This window comes from Chiloscyllium plagiosum, unplaced genomic scaffold (assembly GCF_037043375.1).
Source record: "Chiloscyllium plagiosum isolate Xiang-an unplaced genomic scaffold, Cpla_swu_hap1 HiC_scaffold_11, whole genome shotgun sequence".
NCBI classification, from domain to species: domain Eukaryota; kingdom Metazoa; phylum Chordata; class Chondrichthyes; order Orectolobiformes; family Hemiscylliidae; genus Chiloscyllium; species Chiloscyllium plagiosum.
In genome coordinates, this window is record NW_028270149.1 from 17716651 (window position 1) to 17741571 (window position 24921).

Consider the following 24921-nt stretch of genomic DNA (forward strand, 5'->3'; position numbering starts at 1 on the left):
CTTTCATCCTTTTCTGCCATCGCCTTCTAGGGGTCATAGAGTCATAGAGATGTAAAGCATGGAAACAGAACCTTCGGTCCAACCTGTCCATGCCAAACAGATATCCCAACCCAATCTAGTCCCACCTGCCAGCACCCGGCCCATATCCCTCCAAACCCTTCCTATTCATACACCCATCCAAATGCCTCTTAAATGTTGCAATTGTACCAGCCTCCACCACTTCCTCTGGCAGCTCATTCCATACACATACCACCCTCTATGTGAAAACGTTGCCCCTTAGGTCTCTTTTATATCTTTCCCCTCTCACACTAAACCTATGCCCTCTAGTTCTGGATTCCCCGACCCCAGGAAAAAGACTGTCTATTTATCCTATCCATGCCCCTCATAATTTTGTAAACCTCTATAAGGTCACCACTCAGCCTCCGACGCTCCAGGGAAAACGGCCCCAGCCTGTTCAGCCTCTCCCTGTAGCTCAGACCCTCCAACCCTAGTAACATCCTTGTAAATCTTTTCTGAACTCTTTCGAGTTTCACAACATCTTTCCGTTAGGAAGGAGACCAGAATTGCAAGCAATATTCCAACAGTGGCCTAATCAATGTCCTGTACAGCCGCAACATGACCTTCCAACTCCTGTACTCAATATTCTGACCAATAAAGGAAAGCATACCAAACGCCTTCTTCACTATCCTATCTACCTGCCACTCCACTTTCAGGGAGCTATGAATCTGCACTCCAAGGTCTCTTTGTTCAGTAACACTCCCTAGGACCTTACCATTAAGTGCATAAGTCCTGCTAAGATTTGCTTTCCCAAAATGCAGCACCTCGCATTTATCTGAATTAAACTCCATCTGCCACTTCCCAGCCATTGGCCCATCTGGTCCAGATCCTGTTGTAATCTGAGGTAACCTTCTTCGCTGTCCACTACACCTCCATTTTTGGTGTCATCTGCAAACTTACAAACTGTGCCTCTTATGCTCGCATCCAAATCATTTAGGTAAATGACAAAAAGTAGAGGACCCAGCACCGATCCTTGTGGCACCCCACTGGTCACAGGCCTCCAGTCTGAAAAACAAACCTCCACCGGCACCACCCTCTGTCTTCTACCTTTGAGCCAATTCTGTATCCTAATGGCGAGTTCTCCCTGTATTACATGAGATCTAACCTTGCTAATCAGTCTCCCATGGGGAACCTTGTCGAATGCCTTACTGAAGTCCATATAGATGACATCTACTGGTCTGCCCTCATCAATCTTCTTTGTTACTTCTTCAAAAAACTCAATCAAGTTTGTGAGACATGATTTCCCACGCACGAAGCCATGTTGACTATCCCGAATCAGTCCTTGCCTTTCCAAATACATGTACATCCTGTCCCTCAGGATTCTCTCCAACAACTTGCCCACCACCGAGGTCAGGCTCACTGGTCTATAGTTCGCTGGCTTGACTTTACCGCCCTTCTTAAACAGTGGCACCACGTTTGCCGAACTCCAGTCTTCCGGCACCTCACCTGTGACTATCGATGATACAAATATCTCAGCAAGAGACCCAGCAATCACTTCTCTAGCTTCCCACAGAATTCTCGGGTACACCTGATCAGATCCTGGGGATTTACCTACCTTTATCTGTTTCAAGACATCCAGCACTTCCTCCTCTGTAATCTGAACATTTTACAAGATGTCACCATCTATTTCCCTACAGCCTATACCTTCCATATCCTTTTCCACAGTAAATACTGATGCAAAATATTCATATAGTATCTCCCTCATTTTCTGTGGCTCCACACAAAGGCTGCCTTGCTGATCTTTGAGGGGCCCTATTCTCTCCCTAGTTACCCTTTTGTCCTTAATATATTTGTAAAAACCCTTTGGATTCTCCTTAATTCTATTTGCCAAAGCTATCTCATGTCCCCGTTTTGCTCTCCTGATTTCCCTCTTAAGTATACTCCTACTTTCTTTATACTCTTCTAAGGATTCTCTTGATCTATCCTGTCTATACCTGACACTTCTCACTCGTGGCATGTACCTTGTGCTAGGGAACATACCCCTTACCCTCTGGCAGCATCTTATGGACACCTGGTTTCAAGAGCCAGGCAGTTGCTTTCCACTGACCTGTTGTGTCAGAAAGTCAACAAACGATACCCTAGCAAGAAATAACAACAGAAAGTGCTGCATAAATTCAATATGTCTGGCTGCATCGGTGGAGTGAGAAACAGAGTTAATGTAAAATCCCGTATAACTCTTCATCAGGCCACTCAAATTGGATTCTAAATGTTAACTCTCTCTCTGCAGATGCTGCTAGACCTGTTCAGTTTCTCCTGTACTTTGTTTTTCATTCAGATCTCCAGCATCTGCAGTATTTTGCTTCAGGTACCCAAACAAAGCTGGAATCTGATACTCACAATAGTACATTTTGCAAGTGTTTAGGCAGATTAAATAAAAAGCTAACTGTCTGAAGGTTTCCAAGGATTGTGAAAGTCTTGATTGATGGCAGGGCAGAATTTCTAAATTCCACTCCCAGAAATGACTCCAAGTTATTTATTGCTGCCTCAACGGAATCCCATTAGTAAAAGCTTAGAGCTTGTGCTTCTCAAAAACATGAGCTGACCAAACAATGTGAAGGACGAGTGTCTCAAATCTGTCAGTTTGTAGCTGCTGAAAGGCTGTGAACCATGTCAAGAACACAGTATGATTTGCAACTTGTAGCAGCATTGTCCTCAGAATCCATCCATTCCCTTATAGAGCAGAAATCAATGCTCTAAAGTGCAAACTTTCAGATAGTGGGAGACTTTCCAGTTCATTGTTTTGCTCAGGAAATTGTGAAAGATCCTATTTTACTGATCGAGCAACTAATTTGGCAAACTATACATTCAGAATCGACGTTTCGGAATTCCTGAAGAAGGGCTTATGCCCGAAACGTCGATTCTCTTGCTTCTCGGATGCTGCCAGGCCTGCTGTAATTTTCCAGCACCACATTTTTCAACTCTGGTACTCCAGCATCTGCAGTTCTCACTTTCTCCAAACTATACATTCAGTTCTTTCATTCTATAATTTAAGACTTTAGGATAAAGTCTAACAAGGACTTTCATGCAGAGGGTGGTGCATGTATGGATTGAACTGCCAGAGGAAGTAGATTAGATTAGATTCCCTACAGTGTGGAAACAGGCCCTTTGGCCCAACAAGTTCACACCGACCCGCCGAAGAGTAGCCCACCCAGACTCATTTCCCCCTGACTAATGCACATAACACGATGGGCAATTTACCATGGCCAATTTACCTGATCTGCACATCTTTTGGAATGTGGGAGGAAACCAGAGCAACCATGGGAAACCCACGCAGACACGGGGAGAATGTGCAAATTTCACACAGACTATCACCTAAGGCTGGAATTGAACTGTGAGGCAGCAGTGCTAACCACTGAGCCACCGTGCTGCTGTAGACTGGTACAATGACAACATTTAAAAGGCATCGGGATGGGTACATGAAAGGGAAGGGTTTAAGAGGGACATGTGCCCAAATGCTGGCAGATGGGACTAGATTAATTTAGGGTATCTGGTCAGCATGGATAAGTTGGACTGAAGGGTGTTTTTCCATGCTGTATATATCAATGACTCTATCAAAGATGATCTGCTGTCTAGCCATCACCATAAATAGTAACCAATCCATCCAGTCCAAATACCTAACCAAAGGGTCATGCCACCAAGAATATTTGGCAAGATTTTGCCTTGGAAGAAGTGAGGAAAGGGGACTTGGGATAGGAGTACAAATTTCTAAATGAAACAAGAATTCATTCGCCCAGTTAGAAATACAACACCTGTCTGCCTTAAACGAATAAAGTTATGAGTGATGCTTGGACTTATAGATGTTTTAAGTTTTAACTACAATAGTTCAGCAACCTGAAAGTTAACATTGATTCTCTTTTTCCTCACAATTGCTGCCTGACTTTGCTGGTCATTTTCCACTGTTTCTATTTTCATTTTACATTTCCTTTTTGGGGATAGCAGTATGTTCCTGTTGCATATAAAGCTGCAAACTGTTTTGGTAAGGCAATGACTTTGCACACCAGTGCAGTCAATGAGGTATTGAATCTTCTCTATTGGAAAATGAAGCCCCAAGAGTACATTTCAAATGTGCTTCAAAAACAGAGGCACCTACCTGGTCTGCCATGAGCTGCTGTTGGAGGAAATTATGCTGCTGTTTTTTCAGAAGTTGCTGCTTCAGGAAGGCATGTGGTGTGGCTTTTATGTAATTGTTACCAGGATTAGGATCCTATATTGAAGAAGAAGAAAGGTAATTTTCTAAAAAAAATTACATAAGCCTTTAATTATTAGTGAGACTCTTTAACAATCCAGTCTGTTGTTAAACTGATGCTTCCCCTGATCAATAAGCTGCAGTTAATCAGGTGGTTCAGACTGAAGAATTCACAGGCAAGAGACAAGGGGAGGATACAATATTCAGCCTTCTCCTGTCTAACCACCTCACCACAATGACACAGTGGGATAGACAAAACCTAGAGCAGCTCACCTGCTGCTGCCCCCATTGAGGCCCTTAACCAGACAATTAATGGCCTTTTCTTTAAAATTAAAAAACAATGGGAAACTTTGCTATTTGGAAGATTCTGGCCATGATGGTACATATAATTGCCAAATTATTGCAGTGCAGAAGGTGGCTATTCAGCCCATCGTGCCTGCACCACTCTTTAAACAAGCATCATTACCTAGTGTCAATCTACTGGCTTTTCTCATATCCCTGTACACCATTTCTATCCAATGCCCTCTTAAATGCCTCAATTGAACATGACCTCATCACATTTCCGGTAGGCACTCCATACTCTAACTATGTACAGAGTGAGAAAGTTTTTTCTCACATCACCCTTGTTTGGTTTGCATATAAGTTTAAGTTTATGCCTGCTCGTTCTTGCCTTTTTTATGGACAGGGAAAGATGTCGGTAGCAGTGTCGGGGTACCAACAGATCAGGTTTCCTATGATGTTACTGCTCTTCCTCCCTTGGGTATGGTCAGATTCAGTCCACTGGATTCTGCAAGGAACTTGTGAACTCTGCATTTTGTGCACAGTAAGTTGGAAAACCTCTTGCAAAGTTAGTCCTGTGATGGAAATCACTAGCTCCTCTCAATAAGGAGTCATGAGGTATTAACAGATTTAGATTTTATGGCCACGTGTATTCAAGTATAGAAGTACAAGAGAATAGTGAAAAGTGCACAAAGTCACCATTCCTGATGTCATCTTAGGTACAATGTACCTAGGTACAAAATCTTAGGGTACAAGGTAGAAAAATACAGAAACAAAACTACAGAATCATGGAGTCATAGAGCATGGAAACAGACCCTTTTATCCAACTCGTCCATGCTGACCTGATATCCAAAATTAATCCTGTCTCATTTGCCAGCATTTGGCTGATATCTCTCTTAACCCTTCCTCATTGTATACCCATCCAGATGTCTTTTAATGTTGTAATTGTATCAGCTTCCAGTCCCTCTAGTATAAAGTAGAAAAAAATCAACACGGCTTTGAAAAGCACAAGAGGCTAGCAGCAAAGTACTGCAAAATATTTTTTCAAATCAGTCTCCATGAACATTTATTAAAATGGAGATGGGATGAATGGTTTTCATCCAGTACTGAAGGAAGGTAGTCTCATTATTATCTCTCCTTAGTTCTGAAGAATCATATCAAACTTGAGATGTAACTTTGTCTCTTATTCCACAGAAACTGCCTGACTTGCTGAGTTTCTCCAGCAGTTTTGGTTTTTAGTTCAAAATCCACACCCCCACCCTACCCCTCCACATCGCAAGGGAGCTGGGCAGAGTGGCTAGGGAGAAAGTGTTCACATTTATAAACAGACAGAACCTGAGGGGACAACTTTAAAGTGTTTTGCAAAGGAAGCAAGTGCGAGGCAAGGGAAAAACCACTTTAACACAGTAAGTGGTTGGGATCTGAAATTGGAAGAGGAGGCAGGTCCAATCGAGGTATTCAACAGCATTACATGATTATTTAAAGATTGTGTACAGGGATACAGGGAAAAGCTGATGTGGCACTAAGTTAAGATGAGAACCAATGCAGTGCACGATGGACTGAATGGTTCCTTCTGCACCCGAACAGTTCTGTGATTCTGTCTACAATTTACTTGAGTATGATATCTACTGGTCATGTGCAGTCACATTTTCTTTATGGAAACGAAATTTAAATCAGTACCGTTTTGGGATGAAAAGAGTTCACGTGAGTTTTGGTATCTCAAGACATGAGATAAAATTGGAAAATTAAACTTACTGGGAAATGCAGCCTTTGGAAGGAATCAACAGGAAATGTTTTAAGCTCAGCACAATGTGTAAAGGAACCGCTATGATAAGGTACAGGAAGATTTCAACTTTACCAGCATGCTACTGAAATAAATCTGGTTCACAGGGGGTTTTCCATTAAGGGCAGAGGGAAGAAAGCTCCTAATATCATGGCCCAAATTAAAACTTTGCCACTTGCCAGTGATCCAAACTGTGTTCACTCTTCATTTCAAATTTCAAAGCACGTAATAAAAAAAATCATGCTTTTCCAAAAACAACTGATGGCATTTTTACCATTGCCCACTCCCATATACAACCACTGCAAATGTCATGTCATCTCTCCTGTCTCCTACCCTGTCTCAGAACTTCCTGCCTGTTCTTCTCTGCACCTCCCCAACTTTCCTCTTTCACCATAAAAACAGGTGCTGTTTCTGACTTCCCATAATTCTGATAACTCTATCTCTCTCTCCAGCTGAGCAGCCAAGTACTTTCAGTTTGCCTTACAATGGCATTTGTATATTTCAGAAGCAAAAGTATTGACGGGGCATTCCTCCTCAGTTACACACGGACTACAGATCTCAGTCGTGGCAATCATCACAATTTGTCAACCCACACGGGGGCAAACACTGTGATCTTACACTTAGGCAAACACCATGACCCATGAACCTACACTGGGGTAAACACCATGACCCATGAACCGACACCGGGGTAAACACCATGACTCGTGAATCGACACTGGGGCAAATACCTTGACCTGTGAACTGACACCAGGGCAACCACCATGGCCCATGAACCTAGACTGGGGCAACCACCATGACCCATGAACCTACACTGGGGCAAACACCATGACCCATGAACCTACACTGGGGCAAACACCATGACCCGTGAACCTACACTGGGGCAAACACCATGACCCGTGAACCTACACTGGGGCAAACACCATGACCCGTGAACCTACACTGGGGTAAACACCATGACGCATGAACTGACACTGGGGCAAATACCATGATCCATGAACCGACACTGGGGCAAACACCATGACCCGTGAAGCTACACCGGGGCAAACCCGTGAATTGACACTGGATCAAACACCATGACCCATGAACCTACACTGGGGCAAACACCATGACCCGTGAACCTACACCAGGGCAAACACCATGACCCATGAACTGACACTGGGGCAAACACCATGACCCATGAACTGACACTGGGGTAAACACCATGGCCCATGAACTGATAGTGGGGCATACACCATGACTTGTGAACCTACACCGGGGCAGATACCATGACCCATGAACCTACACTGGGTCAAACACCACGACCCATGAACCTACACCGGGGCAGATACCATGACCAATGAACCTACACTGGGTCAAACACCACGACCCATGAACCTACACTGGGGCAAACACCATGAACCGTGAACCTACACTGGGGCAAACACCATGACCCATGAACTGACACTGGGGTAAACACCATGGCCCATGAACTGATAGTGGGGCATACACCATGACTTGTGAACCTACACCGGGGCAGATACCATGACCCATGAACCTACACTGGGTCAAACACCACGACCCATGAACCTACACCGGGGCAGATACCATGACCAATGAACCTACACTGGGTCAAACACCACGACCCATGAACCTACACTGGGGCAAACACCATGAACCGTGAACCTACACTGGGGCAAACACCATGACCCATGAACTGACACTGGGGCAAACACCATGACCCATGAACTGACACTGGGGCAAACACCATGACCCATGAACTGACACTGGGGTAAACACCATGGCCCATAAACTGATAGTGGGGCACACACCATGACCCATGAACCTACACCGGGGCAGATACCATGACACATGAACCTACACTGGGTCAAACACCACGACCCATGAACCTACACCGGGGCAGATACCATGACCCGTGAACCTACACTGGGGCAAACACCATGACCCATGAACCTACACCGGGACAGATACCATGACCCGTGAACCTACACTGGGGCAAACATCATGACCCTGAACCTACACTGGGGCACACACCATGACTTGTGAACCTACACCGGGGCAGATACCATGACCCATGAACCTACACTGGGTCAAACACCATGACTCATGAATTGACACTTGGGGCAGATACCATGACCCGTGAACCTACACTGGGTCAAACACCACAACCCATGAATCGACACTGAGGCAGAGACCATGACCCGTGAACCTACACTGGGGCAAACACCACGACCCATGAACCTACACCGGGGCAGATACCATGACCCGTGAACCTACACTGAGGCAAACACCATGACCCATGAACCTACACTGGGGCAAACACCATGATCCATGAACCTACACTGGGGCACACACCATGACTTGTGAACCTACACCGGAGCAGATACCATGACCCGTGAACCTACACTGGGTCAAACACCATGACCTATGAATTGACACTTGGGGCAGGTACCATGACCCGTGAACCTACACTGGGTCAAACACCATGACCCGTGAACCTACACTGGGGCACACACCATGACTTGTGAACCTACACTGGGGCAGATACCATGACCCGTGAACCTACACTGGGGCAAACACCATGACACGTGAACCTACACTGGGGCAAACATCACGACCCATGAACTCACACTGGGGCAAACACCAAGACCCGTGAAACTACACTGGGGTAAACACCATGACCTGTGAACCGACACCAGGGTAAACACCATGACCCGTGAACCTACAGTGGGGCAAACACCATGACCCACGAACTGACACTGGGGCTAACACCATAACACGTGAACCTACACTGGGGCAAACACCATGACCCGTGAAGCTATACTGGGGCAAACACCATGACCCGTGAATCGACACTGGGGCAAACACCATGACCCATGAACTGACACTGGGGCAAACACCATGACCCATGAAACTACACTGGGGCAGATACCATGACCCGTGAACCTATAATAGGGTAAATACCATGACCCATGAACCTACACTGGAGCAAACACCATGACCAGTGAACCTATAATGGGGTAAATACCATGACCCATGAACGTACACTGGGGCAAACACCATGACCCATGAACCGACACTGGGGCAAACACCATGACCCGTGAACCTACACTGGGGCAAACACCATGACCCATGAACTGACACTGGGGCAAACACCATGACCCATGAACTGACACTGGGGCAAACACCATGACCCATGAACCGACACTGGGGCAAACACCATGACCCATGAACCGACACTGGGGCAAACACCATGACCAATAAACCGACACTGGGGCAAACACCATGACCCGTGAACCGACACTGGGGCAAACACCATGACCCATGAACTGACACTGGGGCAAACACCATGACCTATGAATTCACACTTCTATTTGAAACTGTTCAGATTTAAATCAGTTCTGTACTGTTATATATTTGGGAACCAATTCTTTGTAACTTTTGCACAGGTTTACATTGTGAATTGCTCTCCACATTTTCGGGAAATCGAGAAAAAAACTATCCTCAAAGATCTTCATAACACTTTATCTTCATAAATTAATTTCCTTAATGGTTCCAGGATGAGGATAATTTGGAGAAGTTCAGACTGCTTTCATTGAAGAGGAGGCGACTGAGAGAAGATTTTTAAGAAGTGTTTAAAATCATAAGGAGTCTGGACAGAGTAGTTTGGGAGGAAATATTGCCAAGCATGAAACTTTAAAAATAAGAGGGTACAGATTTAATGAAGCAAAAGGGTTATGAGGAAAAACTGTTCATGCAGCAGGTGGCAAGGCTCTGGTGGTTACTTAGCTCAGTTAGCTAGGTGGCTGGTTTACACTGAATTTAATTTTGTTTTATTCACAAGATGAGGGTGACACTAGCTAGTCCAGCATTTATCCCCATCCCTAACTGTACAGAGGACATGTAAGAGTCAAACAAAAGCTTGCTGTGGCTCTGGAGTCACTTATAGGCCAAATCAGGTAAGGATGGCTGTTTCCTTCCTTAAAAGGACATTAGTGAACCAGGTGGGTTTTTCCAAAAACCAACAATGGGTTTGTAGTCATCATGAGATTCTTAATTCCAGATTTTTATCAAATTCAAATTCCACCACCTGCTATGGCAGGCTTTAAACCCATGTCCCCCAAAATATTGCCTGAGTCTCTGGATTAATAGTCTTGCGATAATACCACTAGGTTGTTACCTCCCCATATTCCTGTCCTAGCTGAGGTTACCATGATGGGCCTGGGTTCTCAACCTCACCTGAGACGTGGTGACCCTCACATTAAACCAGTTATCTCTTTCTGAATCTCTCTAATGAGAAAGCAGCCCTACAGTCCTGTAAGTCCATAGTGACTTTACATGAGTTAGGGCATAGACTGTTCTACCCATGAGTGTCATGGAGGTTGATTCAATTGATCCGTTCAAATAGGATTTTGGTTGTTATTTGAAAAGGAATAATTCATAGAATTCATAGAATCCCTACAGTGTAGAAGCAGGCTATTTAGCCCAACAAGTCCACACCAACCCTCCAAAGAATATCCCCTCACCCAGACTCATTTCCCTAGCCTATTAGTCTACATTTTCCCTGACTAATGCACCTAGCCTACACATCCTTGAACACTATGGGCAATTTAGCTTGGCCAATTCACCTAACCTGCACATCTTCAGACTGTGGGAGGAAACTGGAGGAAACCCACACAGACACGGGAGAATGTGCAAACTCCACACAGATAGTCATCTGAAGTCAAAATCGAAACAGTGCCCCTGGCGCAGTGGGGCAGCAGTGTTAACCACTGAGCCACCGTGCAGGGGCATGCTGAGAAGGCATTAGAATGGCGTGAAGTGAAATGTTCGAAGTCAGCAAAAGGACAATGGGCTAAATGGCCTCCTTCTGTGCTGTAATGATTTTGTGAACCAAGGAACCTTCCATTTTGACATCATCTTTCTTCTTCAAAGCTTTCTATTCCAAGATTCCAACTCCCAATCATGCTTTTAAAAAGAAGAAACATCAGCAGGGGAGGTTAGATCATCTTCCTCCCAAACCTTAAGGGAGACAGTTTCTTGCTTGGGAAATGCTCAGCAAGTGGCTGTGCTGCTCTTCCAAGTCGGGCCATTGTATGGCAAAACCTCAGTTTTTGTAGCAGCATTAGGGTGGTGATGAAAAAGCAGAGAAACAACCAATTGAGGCACATTGCTCAAGGTTCAAATCATTTCGGAACCAGTAATATAGGATGTTACCATTTGCTTTAATGTATTGTCCTGAGCAGAGGGTAGATGCAATCAATGATCGAAATTAAAAAAAAAGAGTAAGAACAAGATCAATTTTAGACAGCTGCAGAACCAAATAACACTCAATTCTACAGTGCCTTGCATGACCATAGGACATCTATTAGCACTTGACAGCAAATGAAGTTCTTTGGCTATGTAGTTTCTGCTGTAGGAAATTTACACATAGCACTCTCTCACAAACAACAATGTAATAACCTGAAGATGATCTACTTTCGTGTTATTAACTTGGTAGTACCTCCCAAATCCATGGCCATTACCACACTGAAGGACAAGTAAGTTTTTTTCCATTTATTAATGGAATGTGGGCTTCAATGGCCAGGCTCATTTACTGCCGATATATCCCTAACTGTCCTCGAGAAGGTGGTAATGAGCTGTCTTCTTGAACCATTGCAGCCCTTGGGATATAAGAAACAAGTTCCAGGATTTTGACCCAGCAACACTGAAGGAAAGGCAGGTTAGTGTGAGATACCAAAAGCACATGTTTGATTCCAACAGTAGCTGAGGTTACAGTGAAGGACTTTCCTTCTCAACCTCTTCCCTTACTGGATGTATAGTGGCCCACAGGTTAAACCACCACCAGTTGTCTCCATCTAACAAGAAAGCAGGATTATGGTCTAGTAAGACTTAATTTAAGCACCAAAGGATTTTCAAATAATTTATGGTTTCCCATTGTGCAAAGTTCTTAGGCTTAGAAACATGTTAAATTGTGTTTTTCTTCAACATCTATGAAGAGGATATGTTGAGCTTGGCAAATTCCACTACACTGGTGATTGATGTGAACACCAATAATGAAAGATCACAGGAGAAAATAGAGCTTGCATTATTGATCAGACAGATTCTTTTTAAACCTAGCTCTGGTTTCTGGGCCACCATCAATCAGTCTCTGACTGTTGTTGCTGTGTTGTCAAAGTGTCGTGGTCACATTTCCATCACTGAGGCAAACAGCAAATCAAAGCCTTCGGGAGACTCACTGTACTTTATAACAGAGACGTAGAAAGGAGAATAAAAATGCAAACTCCTTGCCCTGCCATTCAGGAATCTTGTGGATATTCATACTGTACAGAAGGTGATCATCCACCTGTGTTGGCGCTTTGAAATTGTGTTCTAATTACTTACATTCACTTCTTCAACTTCTCACAGTCCTGCTGAATTTATCCAATTCCCTTTTCAAAGTTAATAATCAGTCTGTTTCTACCACCTTTACTGGCAGCAGATATGACATGTACAGGAACAACAGTATCCTGAATTCAAAGACAGCAGGCAAACAACACTGAGCTAAAAACAGTACTGTTTCCTTTTAGATCATCTTTTTACATCTAATGACTCAGACTCACTGTCATACAGCACAGAAAGAGACCCTTCGGTCCGACTTGTTTATGCCAACCAGATATTCTAAACTAATCTAGATCCATTTGCCAGCATTTGGCCCATTACCCTCTGAACCCTCCTATTCATGTACCCATCCAGATGCCTTTTAAACATTGTAATTGTACCCACCTCCACCATTTCCTCTGGCAGCTCATTCCATACACACACCACCCTACATGTGAAAAAGTTACCCCTAGGGTCCTTTTTAAATCTTTCCCCTCTCATCTTAAAACCTGTCTTCTAGTTTTGGACTCCCCCATTCTAGGAAGAAAGACCACGGCTACTCACCCAATCCATGCCCCTCATAATTTTATAAACTCTAGAAGGTCACTCCAAAGCTCCAGGGAAATAGTCTCTCCCTATAGCTCAAACCTTCAGTCCTACCAACATCCTTGTAAATCTTTTCTGTACCCGCTCAACTTTCACAACAGGAAGGATGACCAGAATTGTGCACAGTCTTCCAAAAGTGGCTTCACCAATGCTCTGTACAGTTGCAACATAACATCCCAACTCCTATGCTCAATGTCTAACCAGTCAAGGCAAGCTCGCCCAACTCTTTCTTCACCATCTACCTGTGACTCTATCTTCAACAAACTAATCATCATCTACACTCCTAGGTCTCTTTGTTCAGCAATACTCCCCAGGCCCCAAGCATTAAGCCCCGATTTACCTTACCAAAATGAAATACATTTATTTATCTAAATTAAACTCCATCTGCCGCTCCTCAGTCCAATGGAACCCTTATCAGATGGGCCATTGTACTCGGAGATAATCTTCTTCAGTGGCAACCACATCACCTATTTTGGAGTCATCAATAAAGTTACTAACCATGCCTCCTTTATTAATATTCAAATAATTTATATAAATGAAGAAAAGCATTGGATCCAGCACCGAACCATGCGGCATGCCACTGGTCATAGGCCTCCAGTGTGAGAAACAACCCTCTACCACTGTTCTGAATCCTAACTTCAAGCCAATTTTGTATCAATTGGCTAGCTCCTCTGGATCCAATGTGATCTAACCTTACTATCCAGTCCACTGTATGTCTTCCAGACACGTGCTTACAGAAGCAAAACTGTGCATCTGCTTTTTTAAAAAAATGTCAATTTGAAATAGTTTCAAATCATACCAAATTTCTCATGGATTTAGCATCTCAGGCTAACTGGAGTAATGATCCTTTGATAAAATAAAATACTGTAGATGCTGGAGATCTGAAATAAAAGTAGAAATTGCTGGAAAAACTCAGCAGGACTGGCAGCATTAGTGGGGAGAAAGCAGAGTTAACAATTTGAGTCCGGTTCTGAAGAAGAATCACCAGACTCGAGACTTACAGCTATTTCTGCCCACAGATGCTGCCAGATTTGCTGAGTTTTTCCAGCAACTTCTGTTTTACTTAATTATTCTTTCATGTCTGATTCCCAGGTTTGATTTGCACCCAGCTCTAGAATACAATCAAACTAATAGCCAAAAAAACCTTTTATTTCAGTGTTTAATTTCTCTTGGGGGAGAAGGATTGCAAGAAACAACAGAAAAATAGGACAATGTGTGTTAATCCCTCATTTCTCTGCAGTTAAACAGATTTGCCACTAGTGGGAGCTGGTGTCTAAACTGTGTCCTTCAGAAGTGTTCCGATAGAAGCAGTGTTTAATCTGAATGACAAGTTTTAATGGATGGCTAGAGAGTCAGATACATGAAATAGTTCGTGAATGAAATAATCCTCTCTTCTTGGAAATTTCCCAGTTAGTTTCTTGCTGACGAGAAAGCTATGTTCAAAACCTCCAACAAAGCTTCCAGGAGTACCCAGTATGCTTTAAATGCACAGTGAAAAGCTAATACACCTGCATCTTTCAAACACCAGTTGCCTTTAATTGGTATATTCTGATGGACAATATTGTGTCTCGACCTCATTTAATACAGCTCCATATATATCGATATCCATGGGGAGAAGGTAATGTCATTATAATGGTAATATTATTGCATTAGAGTTCCAATATTGATATGAAGTTGAATCCCAACATGGCAGAAGGTGGAATTTAAATTTGTTTATTAAAGAGGAATTTGAAATTAAAAGCTATCCCAGCAGTAACCATAGTTAATTGTTATAAAAATCCATCTGGCTCATTAACTTCCTTCAGAGAAGGAAATCTGCCATCCTCACCTGGTCTGGCCTATATGTAGCGTGGTTGACTCTAAACTGCCCTCTGAAATGGCCTAGGAAGCCAGTCAGTTCAAGGGCAATTAGGGATGGGCAATAAATGCTGGCTGATATCTACATTCTATGAATGATTTTTTAAAAAAATCCATGACTAGAGGAGGCTCAGTACAAGATATTTCACATTGTAATTAATCATATTTCTATGATCAATTTCCATAAATCAGACCACATTACACCCTGCTAATCATATTGTGGTTCATCCATTAATTCAGGGTTTGCCCGCAGTGGGACTGAAAAAAACTAGAGAGACAGACACAGAGGGACAGAGTGAATAGGCATTAATAATGGACTATGAAAAATAGTATAACCGAATCCTTTCCACCTTCTCCTGCTCTGTACTTAAAGCAGTTCTGGTGTGCACTGTATTATTTAACACATTTGCAAGTGCAGTACAGCTTTACCGTTGCTTGACAGTGATATAATGCAGATCATTGCAGCACATGCTTCATTATATTGATCAATAATGGCAGACTACAGCAGCCTGTGGCCACTGCTGGGGAATTGTTGGATAGCTCTGAGACAAAGAGCAGATTAGAACAAAGGAGGGAAAAGAAAAAAGTCGGTGCTGTAAAAAAAATGGGAAAGACGATCTGACTAAAAGAGTAAATGAGGAATATGGACAGCTTAACAGGAGAAAGCTCATATGTTTGCTTGTGAACAAATACAAAGAATGCTTTTCTTTCTCCTCTCTCAAACAAACTGATCCAATAAACCACCTTTCAGTCAATCGGTTGTTAGTCTAAAATGACTTTGAGCATTTTTCACATAACAAGACATGATTGCATGGAAGGAGAGAACTGGAATAATAGCCTCTCCTGTGAAGATCACTGTCATTAAAATAAAGTCGCTGTGTCCGTTGCATTACCAACATCAAGTTTACTGTGAAATTCATAAAATAAACCTGAGAAAGTGGAAGTTAGAAAGAGTTTTCTTCAAAGGAGAATGCGTGTTATAAACATTTACCTGCCAAATCCTGCCTGCCCCAGCAATCAAAACAAGGGGTAGGAATAGAAAACTCCACAACAGGTAGTCTCAGGAACTGAGTCAAACAAGTACAATCTCAAATATGATTAAGGATTATTACATAAATGTCACCTTGCTAGCACAACAAAATTTGCATTTATATAGTGCCTGTAAATTCAGAAAACATCTTGAAGTGCTTCACAGGAATACTGTAAATAAAATCTGGCACAGGGTCATTTGCAGATGTTTAGGCAGGTCACGGAGCTAAATCTTAACAGTGTGAATGGTTCAAATATCACCTTCAGGTGGCCTCAAGGAGGAAGCTCATCTGGAAGTCTCAGACAGCACAGCCCTTATCAAATATGGTGAACTGCACTTAGCTCCTCCTTTCTTTTAAAGTCATACTTCCAATGAATTACCGCTGTTTCTTTGATAAATTACCCTCTTTTGTCTATATAGTAATCAATTGTATCCTATAAATGACCAAGTACCTCCAAAACATCTCAGAATTTGTTCCATTAATTCATGGGATGTGGCTATCACTGGCTAGGCTGGTATTTATTGCCCATCCTTAATTGCCCGCAACAGCCATACTGAAGTGGGTCTGGAGTCACATGTGCGCCAGACCAGGTGAGGGCAGCCCTGGAACTTACCTGGGAGCAGCTGAGTGCCAGTTTGGAGCAGATTGGGGCTTGGAGCGGAGCAAGGACAGCTGTTGGACTGGGGTCTGGCGCGGGTGGTCAGAACACATGTGCAGGCCCTGGACTGTGCTGTTGTAATGTAATGCCTACTTGAAATTTCCTACCATACTTTAATGTCAACCTTTAATGATGTCCTATTTTTAACTTATTTTTCAACTCTGTAAAGTAATGTAACTACTTTTATTCGTCTGCTGTATCTAAGAATTGTACCTAACTACTTGTATGAGAGGGGAGAGATTTAAAAGGGACCTAACGGCCAACATTTTCACACAAAGGGTGGTGTATGTATGGAATGACTTGCGAGAGGAGGTGGCGGAGGCTGGTACAATTACAACATTTAAAAGACAGCTGGATGGGTACATGAATAGGAAGGGTTTAGAGAGATATGGGCCAAGTGCTGGCAAATGGGACTAGATTAATTTAGGATACCTGGTTGGCATGGACAAGTTGGACCGAAGGGTCTGTTTCCATGCTGTATATCTTTATGACTATGTTGCCATAAAGCAGATATCGTAAAAGCTTTTCACTGCACTCCTGCAATGAAGTACATATGCCAAATAAAAGAATTCCATATATTCCATTCCCAAAACAACATTAGTGAACCAGATGAGTCTTTACAACAATGCTTACAGTGCCAACCAATGGTTAGCTCTTAAATCTGCAGAATTCACATGGTGGGGTTTGTACCCAGGTGCCCAGAAGACTGAAATAAAGAACTGTGGGTGCTGGGAGATTAGAGACAAAAACAGAAATTGCTGGCGAAACTGACAGACCTGATGAAGTGTGTCACTGGACTCAAAACCTTAGCCTGTTTTCCTCCCACAGATGCTGCCAGATCTGCTCAGTTTCGCCAGCAGTTTCTGCCTTTTGTCCCCAGAACAATGGCCTGGAGTACTGCAATACCAGTCCAATGACCTTATCAAAACACCATCAACTTCCCTGTCCCAATCCAGCCATGGCAAATCCTAGGAATCAAACCACACCAGAGTAGTAATAGAGGCAAGTATAATTTCACTTAAAAGATATTTGGACAGGTACATGGATAGGAAAGGTTTAGAGGGATATGGGCTGAACACAGGCAAGTGGGACTAGTTCAGGAAACCCGGTCAGCATGGACAGGTTGGGCCAAAGGACCAGTTTTCGTCCTGTATGACTCCATGAGTCTATAGGTAATCCCTATATATCAGCCCAGCACAAGGCAAAGAGAACCTCTCTGACCTCCAAAATCTATCACCATGCTCCATAAATTTTTCACATTCAAAGTTGCATTCACTGCAATCTTCATTCGAGCAGATTTCCTGATCCAATCCTATTGTAGGTAGTTGATGTCTGCCAATTAGGTGTTTGCATTACTTCAAAATTTTAAAGAGCATCTTACAGAAGGAATGAGAAGCAGAGAGACGGCAAAGTGACTCAGTGGTTAGTACTGCTGCCTCACAGCGCCGGGAATCCAGATTTGATTCTGCCCTTGAGCGACTGTCTGTGTGGAGTTTGCACATTCTCACATTTCTGCATGGGTTTCCTCCCACAGTCCAAAGATGTGCACATTAGTGGATCGGCCATACTAAGTTGCCCACAGTATCCAGGATGTACAGGCTAGGTGGATTAACCATGGGAAATACAGGGTTACAAGGATAGAGTGGGGGAGTGTGGACTAGATGGGATGCTTTTCAGAGGTCAGTGTGGACTTGATGTGCTCAATGGCCAGCTTTTATATTGTAGAGATTCTATGATTCCAAGTTTGGGAAGGTATTCCAGAGGCTTAGGGCTTTGACATCTGAAGGCACCATCTCCAATAATTGAAGTAAAACAACAAAGTGCAGATGCTGGAAATCAAACAAAAATAGAAATTGCTGGAGAAACTCAGCAGGTCTGGCAACATCTATGGGGAGAAAGCAGTTAATGATTCAAGTCTGTTGACTCTTCATCACAACACATGAAGAGGTGGCATGTTAAATGAACCAGAGGGTGAAGTTGAACTAAGCAGCAATGCAGCCCTGAGCCATTGTGAGGAGATGCTGGTTAAGAATGTGCATATGGTGACACATGGTAGTGAGAGTGAATCTCAGGATGCAGCAAGACTAGCTGTCTGAGGAGCATTGTTTATCACAGAGGTACCTGTGATCCCAGGTGAATTCAAAACACAAAAGATGAAACTTCAGTCGGAATCCATGTTGGGTGTGTCTAAGCCGGAGGCAGTCACCAAAGAACAGAGACGTGGCTGTGCTAGCGAGTTTTGGCAAAGACTTTATCAAATACTGGGAGAGAAAATGAAAGTAACGATGGTGAACAAGAAGGGGTTAGAATGGAATTCTTGTTGGAGAGAGGAGCAGGGGGCCTCACAGCGCCTGAGACCCGGGTTCAATTCCCGCCTCAGGCGACTGACTGTGTGGAGTTTGCACGTTCTCCCTGTGTCTGCGTGGGTTTCCTCCGGGTGCTCCGGTTTCCTCCCACAGTCCAAAGATGTGCAGGTCAGGTGAATTGGCTATGCTAAATTGCCCGTAGTGTTAGGTAAAGGGTAAATGTAGGGGCATGGGTGGGTTACGCTTCGGTGTGGACTTGTTGGGCCAAAGGGCCTGTTTCCATGCTGTATTGTAATCTAAAAAAAAAACTCCTTTAAGATGGGCAAACCTAGAAGAGTCGAGTTAAAACACTAAAATAAAACTAAGAATGGAAGAGATCTGAAACAAAAACAGAGTACATGAAGAGTAACACCAGACCCAAAACGTTAATTTCATTTTCTCTCCACAGATGCTGCCAGACCTGCCGAGTTTCTCCAACAATTTCTATTTTTGTTCCATTAATAAAGTGGGGATGTCCAAAATGACAAAATTAGAAGACTGCAAAATCGAGGAGGGTTACAAGGCTGGTACGATTAGAGATAAAGAGGGATTGAAAAGAGGATAAGAGAATCAAGAGGTTGAGATGTTGCCTAACCATGAAGCAGTGTGAGCCAGTGTGAACAGCGGCCATGTGTGAACAGTATTTGTCAGGATATGGGCAGCAGAAGTTTGGAATTCCTGATGAAGGGCTCTTGCCTGAAACGTCGATTCTCCTGTTCCTCGGATGATGCCTGACCTGCTGTGCTTTTCCAACACTCCACTCTAGACTCTGATCTCCAGAATCTGCAGTCCTCACTTTCTCCTAGAAGTTTGGAATAACATCATGTTTTCAGAGGATAGAATGTGGGAATCCAGCCAGGAATGCATTGGACTACACAAGTCTGGAGATAGGAAAAGTGTGGTTGGGAGTTTCAACAATAAAAGAATGGGGAGAAATGTGTAGGCATGTGGGTGATGTTGCAGAGGTGGAAACAAGTGTCTCTGGGAAAATACATGAGCGGCTGTGAACAGTCTGGCTCAGTTGCAGGCAGTTGCCAGGGACAGAAATGGAAAACAATCAGCAAGGGAGCAGAGTCTGTGGTGGGAACTGAAGATATTAGCTTCAGCCTTCCCAATATTTAATCAAAGGAAAATTATACTCATCCAGCAGAGGACATACAGCACAGTCTGAGTAGGACAGAGATCTGGTCAAATAATTCTTGATGTCCACTGAACTGCTTCAAAGTACTTGATATGTACTAAATACATACTTAAGGCAATTTAGTACAAACTTCACTTTGAAGACAATTTAAAATTGTAATTTGCCAATATAAATCCCTTATGACACAGTTTGCCACTGATATCAACAGCAGAGTAAGTAAATGCCTAAACATCAGTGAGATGGTTTATCTACAAAGGTGTTATTTGCAGCAATACAAACATTAATCATAGTTGACTAGTGGCTGGATTGAATGGTGCAGTTTCAGCATGTGACCAATGTACAAAACAAAAGAACCTAAGAACTTGGAGAAGTAGGCAGTTCAAACTTGCTCCCCTATTTGATACAATCATGGCTGATCTCATCTCGACCTAAACTCCACTTTCCTGCCCACTCTGCATAACCGTACAACCCATTGATAATTAAAAAGTTATTTATTTCTTAAATTCACTCAATGTCCCAACATCGACTGATAACTGGGGTAGTGAAATTCCACAGATTCAAGACCCTTTAAGAGAATTAATTCCATGAAAATAAGTGTTAGCTGTTAACTGTGATTATTTGATTTCAACTCCCCAAATTCCTCACTTGAAGTAACATGTAATACTCCGTTCTGCAGAAGAGTCACTGGACTGAAATGTTAACTCCGCTTTCTTCCCAGATGTTGCCAGATGTGCTGAGTTTCTCCAGCATTTTCAGTATTTGCTTAAGATTTTTAGCATCTGCAGTTTTTTATGTAATATTCTGTTGAGGAGGAAACAGTTACAGAGTTGGTGTGTTTTTCTACAAAACTGATCCAGCGTTGGAACTTGATTAATATGCTGGCATGAAATTTAGAGAACAAATCCACTGTTAGAATTTAATTGAAAGTGTGTGGAAATGTTACTTACTATATTTTTTAGAGTTAGTTGTTTCCTAAAATAGAATGTTTGTTTTAGGGTCTTGGGGACTTGAATAGGTTTTGTTTGGGAGGTGGCAGACCACCAGGTTGAATTTAGTTGTATTGGTAAGAATGATAAGAACATGATATCACTAATGCACATTCATTTTATAAATGGTTTGCAGTGAGAAGTAAACAGAACAAATTCCCCACTCTAGACGTTAAAATATGATTTAGCATTCAGTTATTGTTGGATGTTAGTGCAGTTCTAAACAGCGTATAAAGCAATGTGTAATACAAAAGGATATGGCACTGGGTAATCAGTTACAGTGCTGATACAGTCAGTCCTGGCAGAGTAATATATCTGAATGCTAATCCAGGCTGGCTTCAGAGTTTGTTTTCGTATGCACCCCTTTTGAAGTACTAATGCACAAAGAAATGATCAAGTCTCAAATTACTGTACATGTCACGAGAGCTGTCCATCACAAGGATTTTTTTTGATAGCAGTAACTGATCCACTGGCACACTGTACTGAACGAGTCCTTTTAAGTGCATTCTGCTCCTCTGCCCCTGTGGCACTGATAAGTACACACTTGTACAACAAAGCCAAGCCGCTCTTTGAAGGGAATCATTGACTCTTACAGCCACACCTGGCTGACAAGTTTATCGATGGAGTCTGTAACAAAGCAGGAAAAGCAGCCTGCTTCGCAAATGCATTGAAAAGCCCAGAGCAGGCCTGTGTGGTAACAAGTATTTTGCTCATTAGTAATGCATTCTACCTCCAATTATTATGCACAAGATGACTTAGGGAGCGGTGTTAACTTGCCAATCACTCACAACTGGTGGCTTCACTCTAGCGGGGACACTGGCAGGATATACCAGAACAAATTAAGACTACGGGGCAGTGCATTGCCAGCACAGAATCAGGGACGCTGAATCAGTACTGAGTTCACCTGAATGTTTAACCTGCTCACAGTAACCCAGCAGCTTCTGACATCATTCCAAGTTTTCTGACTATAAAGTATTATTTTCAACAGATCCCTACTTATTCTCACTCCCCATTATCTTTTTGGGAGAGGCATTTCGTTAAGAATGCAGAAGATCATTCTAGAAATCAGCTGGATAATTTTCTAAAATGAACAATTTATGTTGCTGAGTTAGAAAACATTAAGCAATGGATGAGCAGGAGTTTGATTTTATTTTCCTTTGCTTTATACAATGTCATATAAATCACATGGAAGCACTGCTGTTCATCAAGCCATCCATAAGGGAAGACAGAAAAAGGCTATCCCCCAGAGGAAATTTTTTACAAACTAGAAAATGCAGGCTTAAGAGGAGACAGTTGTTCCATCAAAGCTAAGCAATGAAAATTGGCTGATAGCAAGCGACTTCAAAAGGCTCCATCTGATAAAATGGCAAGTTCTCTCTGAATCATATTCAGGCCTAGTCATCACATTTAAAGTTAAAAAGGTGGGGACATGTGCCAGCACGTACATTTGCCTACGGTGCCCGAGTTTGTCGTTGGCTCTGTGATCATTCCATTTTGTTTGACTCCAGCAACCATTTAACTCTCCTGGTACACCGAGAGCATCCTCAGAAACAATACCTCAGCGAGTAGAGGCAAACCAAACAAAATGCACAGGAGGCTGCTTAATTAATCCTTCACTTTTTTTTCCTCAGCCCACACACTTTATTTTGACTAAAGTCCTGCTGCCCCAAGTGTTCAATTTCCTCCATCCCCTTGACTTTATTACTGCTCAGCGTTGCGATCGGTGGCCATCTGCAACCTCATTTCAACAGCCTTTGGTTTGTCCTTGGGAAATAAAGTCGTCACTGAGCAAGGAAACAAAATGCTGCTTTGTCCATGGTTGGCAAATCCCAACATGCTTCAGCTTTCAAAAAAGATATTTCTTCCCCCTCAAACCACACACCCCACCCACCTACTCTCCACTATAACTTAGTCGCCTATGCTTATCACCAATGGTACTTTTCATTTTAGCAGGCTGAAATATTTAAGAAAAACTGCACAAGATATCTAGATTAAATACAATTGCTAATTGAAAATTTGCCTTTTTTCAAATTCAGGAATCATCTGCAGATTCATGTGACTCAAAGTGTTAGCTATGGGTCAGAAAACAAGGCTTATAGTCATGATTAGCATATACTTCCAACCACCTCAATATTCTGTCATGCAGAAATTGCAAACTGCGCACAATTTTTTTTTTGAACCAGCTGCAGCCATGTACAGTAAATAATATTTTATACACAAGTTGATTTATATGAATAGAGGGAATGGGGAAAGGGGGGAGATGGGTCAGAGAGCCAAAATTCAGATTGCAAGACTATAGAATTAAGGATGTCTTAAATATTAATAATGCAGCATTTTCTTCATGCTTCTCATTAAGGTCACATGATTAGCTATAGATATCTTTTCCCCAGGGACATGGCTAGAAAGGAAAATGGCTGGCAGTTTTCTGGGACTGGCATGGTGTGTACAAAATCTCTTCTCTTTGAGACTGGGGGCAGGGAAGAGAACAGTTGTTATTGATTGGGGGTGGGGACACAAAGTGTCATTGTGGAGTGGGGTGCCAAGTGAACTTGCAATAGGTGTCAAAAAGAAGCCAGAAAAAAGTTTCGTCTCTTGCAGAAGAAGTATCACCAGATTTAAAAAACATAATTGAATTAATTGGTTGGACCTTGATTTTAAACATGAAGACAGAAAGGCATTTAGTGCTCGATGTGTGTTCCTTATCAAATTCAACATTAAAATAATTCCTTTGGTCTATTTTTTGCAGTTTAGCTTCTAAATATTTTGCAAAGCTCTGCAATGTCCTGCCAGAGAAGAAAAAAATATATAAGTTGCTTGAAAATTTCAAACTTTTCATTTTAAAATAACTTCTTGATATTCAAACATTACTTTGTTGCTTTCCTTCAAATTGTAAAGCCTTCCTCTTAACCTTTCCAACCCTTGGACGTAGAGCACTTAGGCTTCTAATGTAGGTGTAGTGTCCATAGTCAGGTTTATATAGTTTTGATTGTTATAACTTAATTTTAAAATACAGGCAGCTCACAAAAACAAATTCAAGGCCTTTGCTTCTGTCATTCCATTGAATGCATTACTCAAACAATTCTTAATGATGTTGCCCTCTATATTTATTACCTGAGCTACTATTGATAACACAGCCTGAACAAGGTTGAAACAACAAGTGTCTACTGTACAAGACTCAGAAAAACACACTGAACAAGGCCATTTGATCCATCAAGTCTATGCTGGCTCTCCATATGGCAATCCAATCATTCCCATTTCCCACTCTATCCCTGTAGCATTTTGCAAGTTCATCTCCTTCAAGTGTCCATCCAGTTTTCTTTTGAAAACACTGATCTGTCTCTGTTTCCATCACTCTCCTGCTCAGCAAGTTCCAGCTCATTACTATTTACTGCGTAAAAAAAGAATTTCTTCACATTTCCATCAAACATCCTTTCCAAACCTCAATTTTGTGTCCCCTAATCATTATACGAACAGCAAACGTACCTACGTAAAAATATTATGAAAATCCACATGGTTTTAAGTGCAATTTTTATGATATTTTAATATTGCAAACATAGTTGTGGAGCAATGTACCTTGAGACAGATGTAATCAGATTTGTCTGAGTTCACAGCACCAATAGATTCGAGTCAGTTAA

The 24921-nt window shown here is 42.5% G+C and overlaps 1 protein-coding gene across 3 annotated transcripts in view; it reads right to left on the bottom strand.

Moving 5' to 3' along the window:
* LOC122557414 (mastermind-like protein 2) overlaps positions 1-24921 on the bottom strand; it is a 495777-nt gene that overhangs the window by 14240 nt on the left and 456616 nt on the right. For all 3 annotated transcript variants that reach the window (XM_087991876.1, XM_087991875.1, XM_087991877.1), the window contains exon 3: positions 4148-4261. In XM_087991876.1, coding sequence (XP_087848002.1) covers positions 4148-4261 — 114 coding nt within the window. The remainder of the gene's footprint in view (positions 1-4147; positions 4262-24921) is intronic.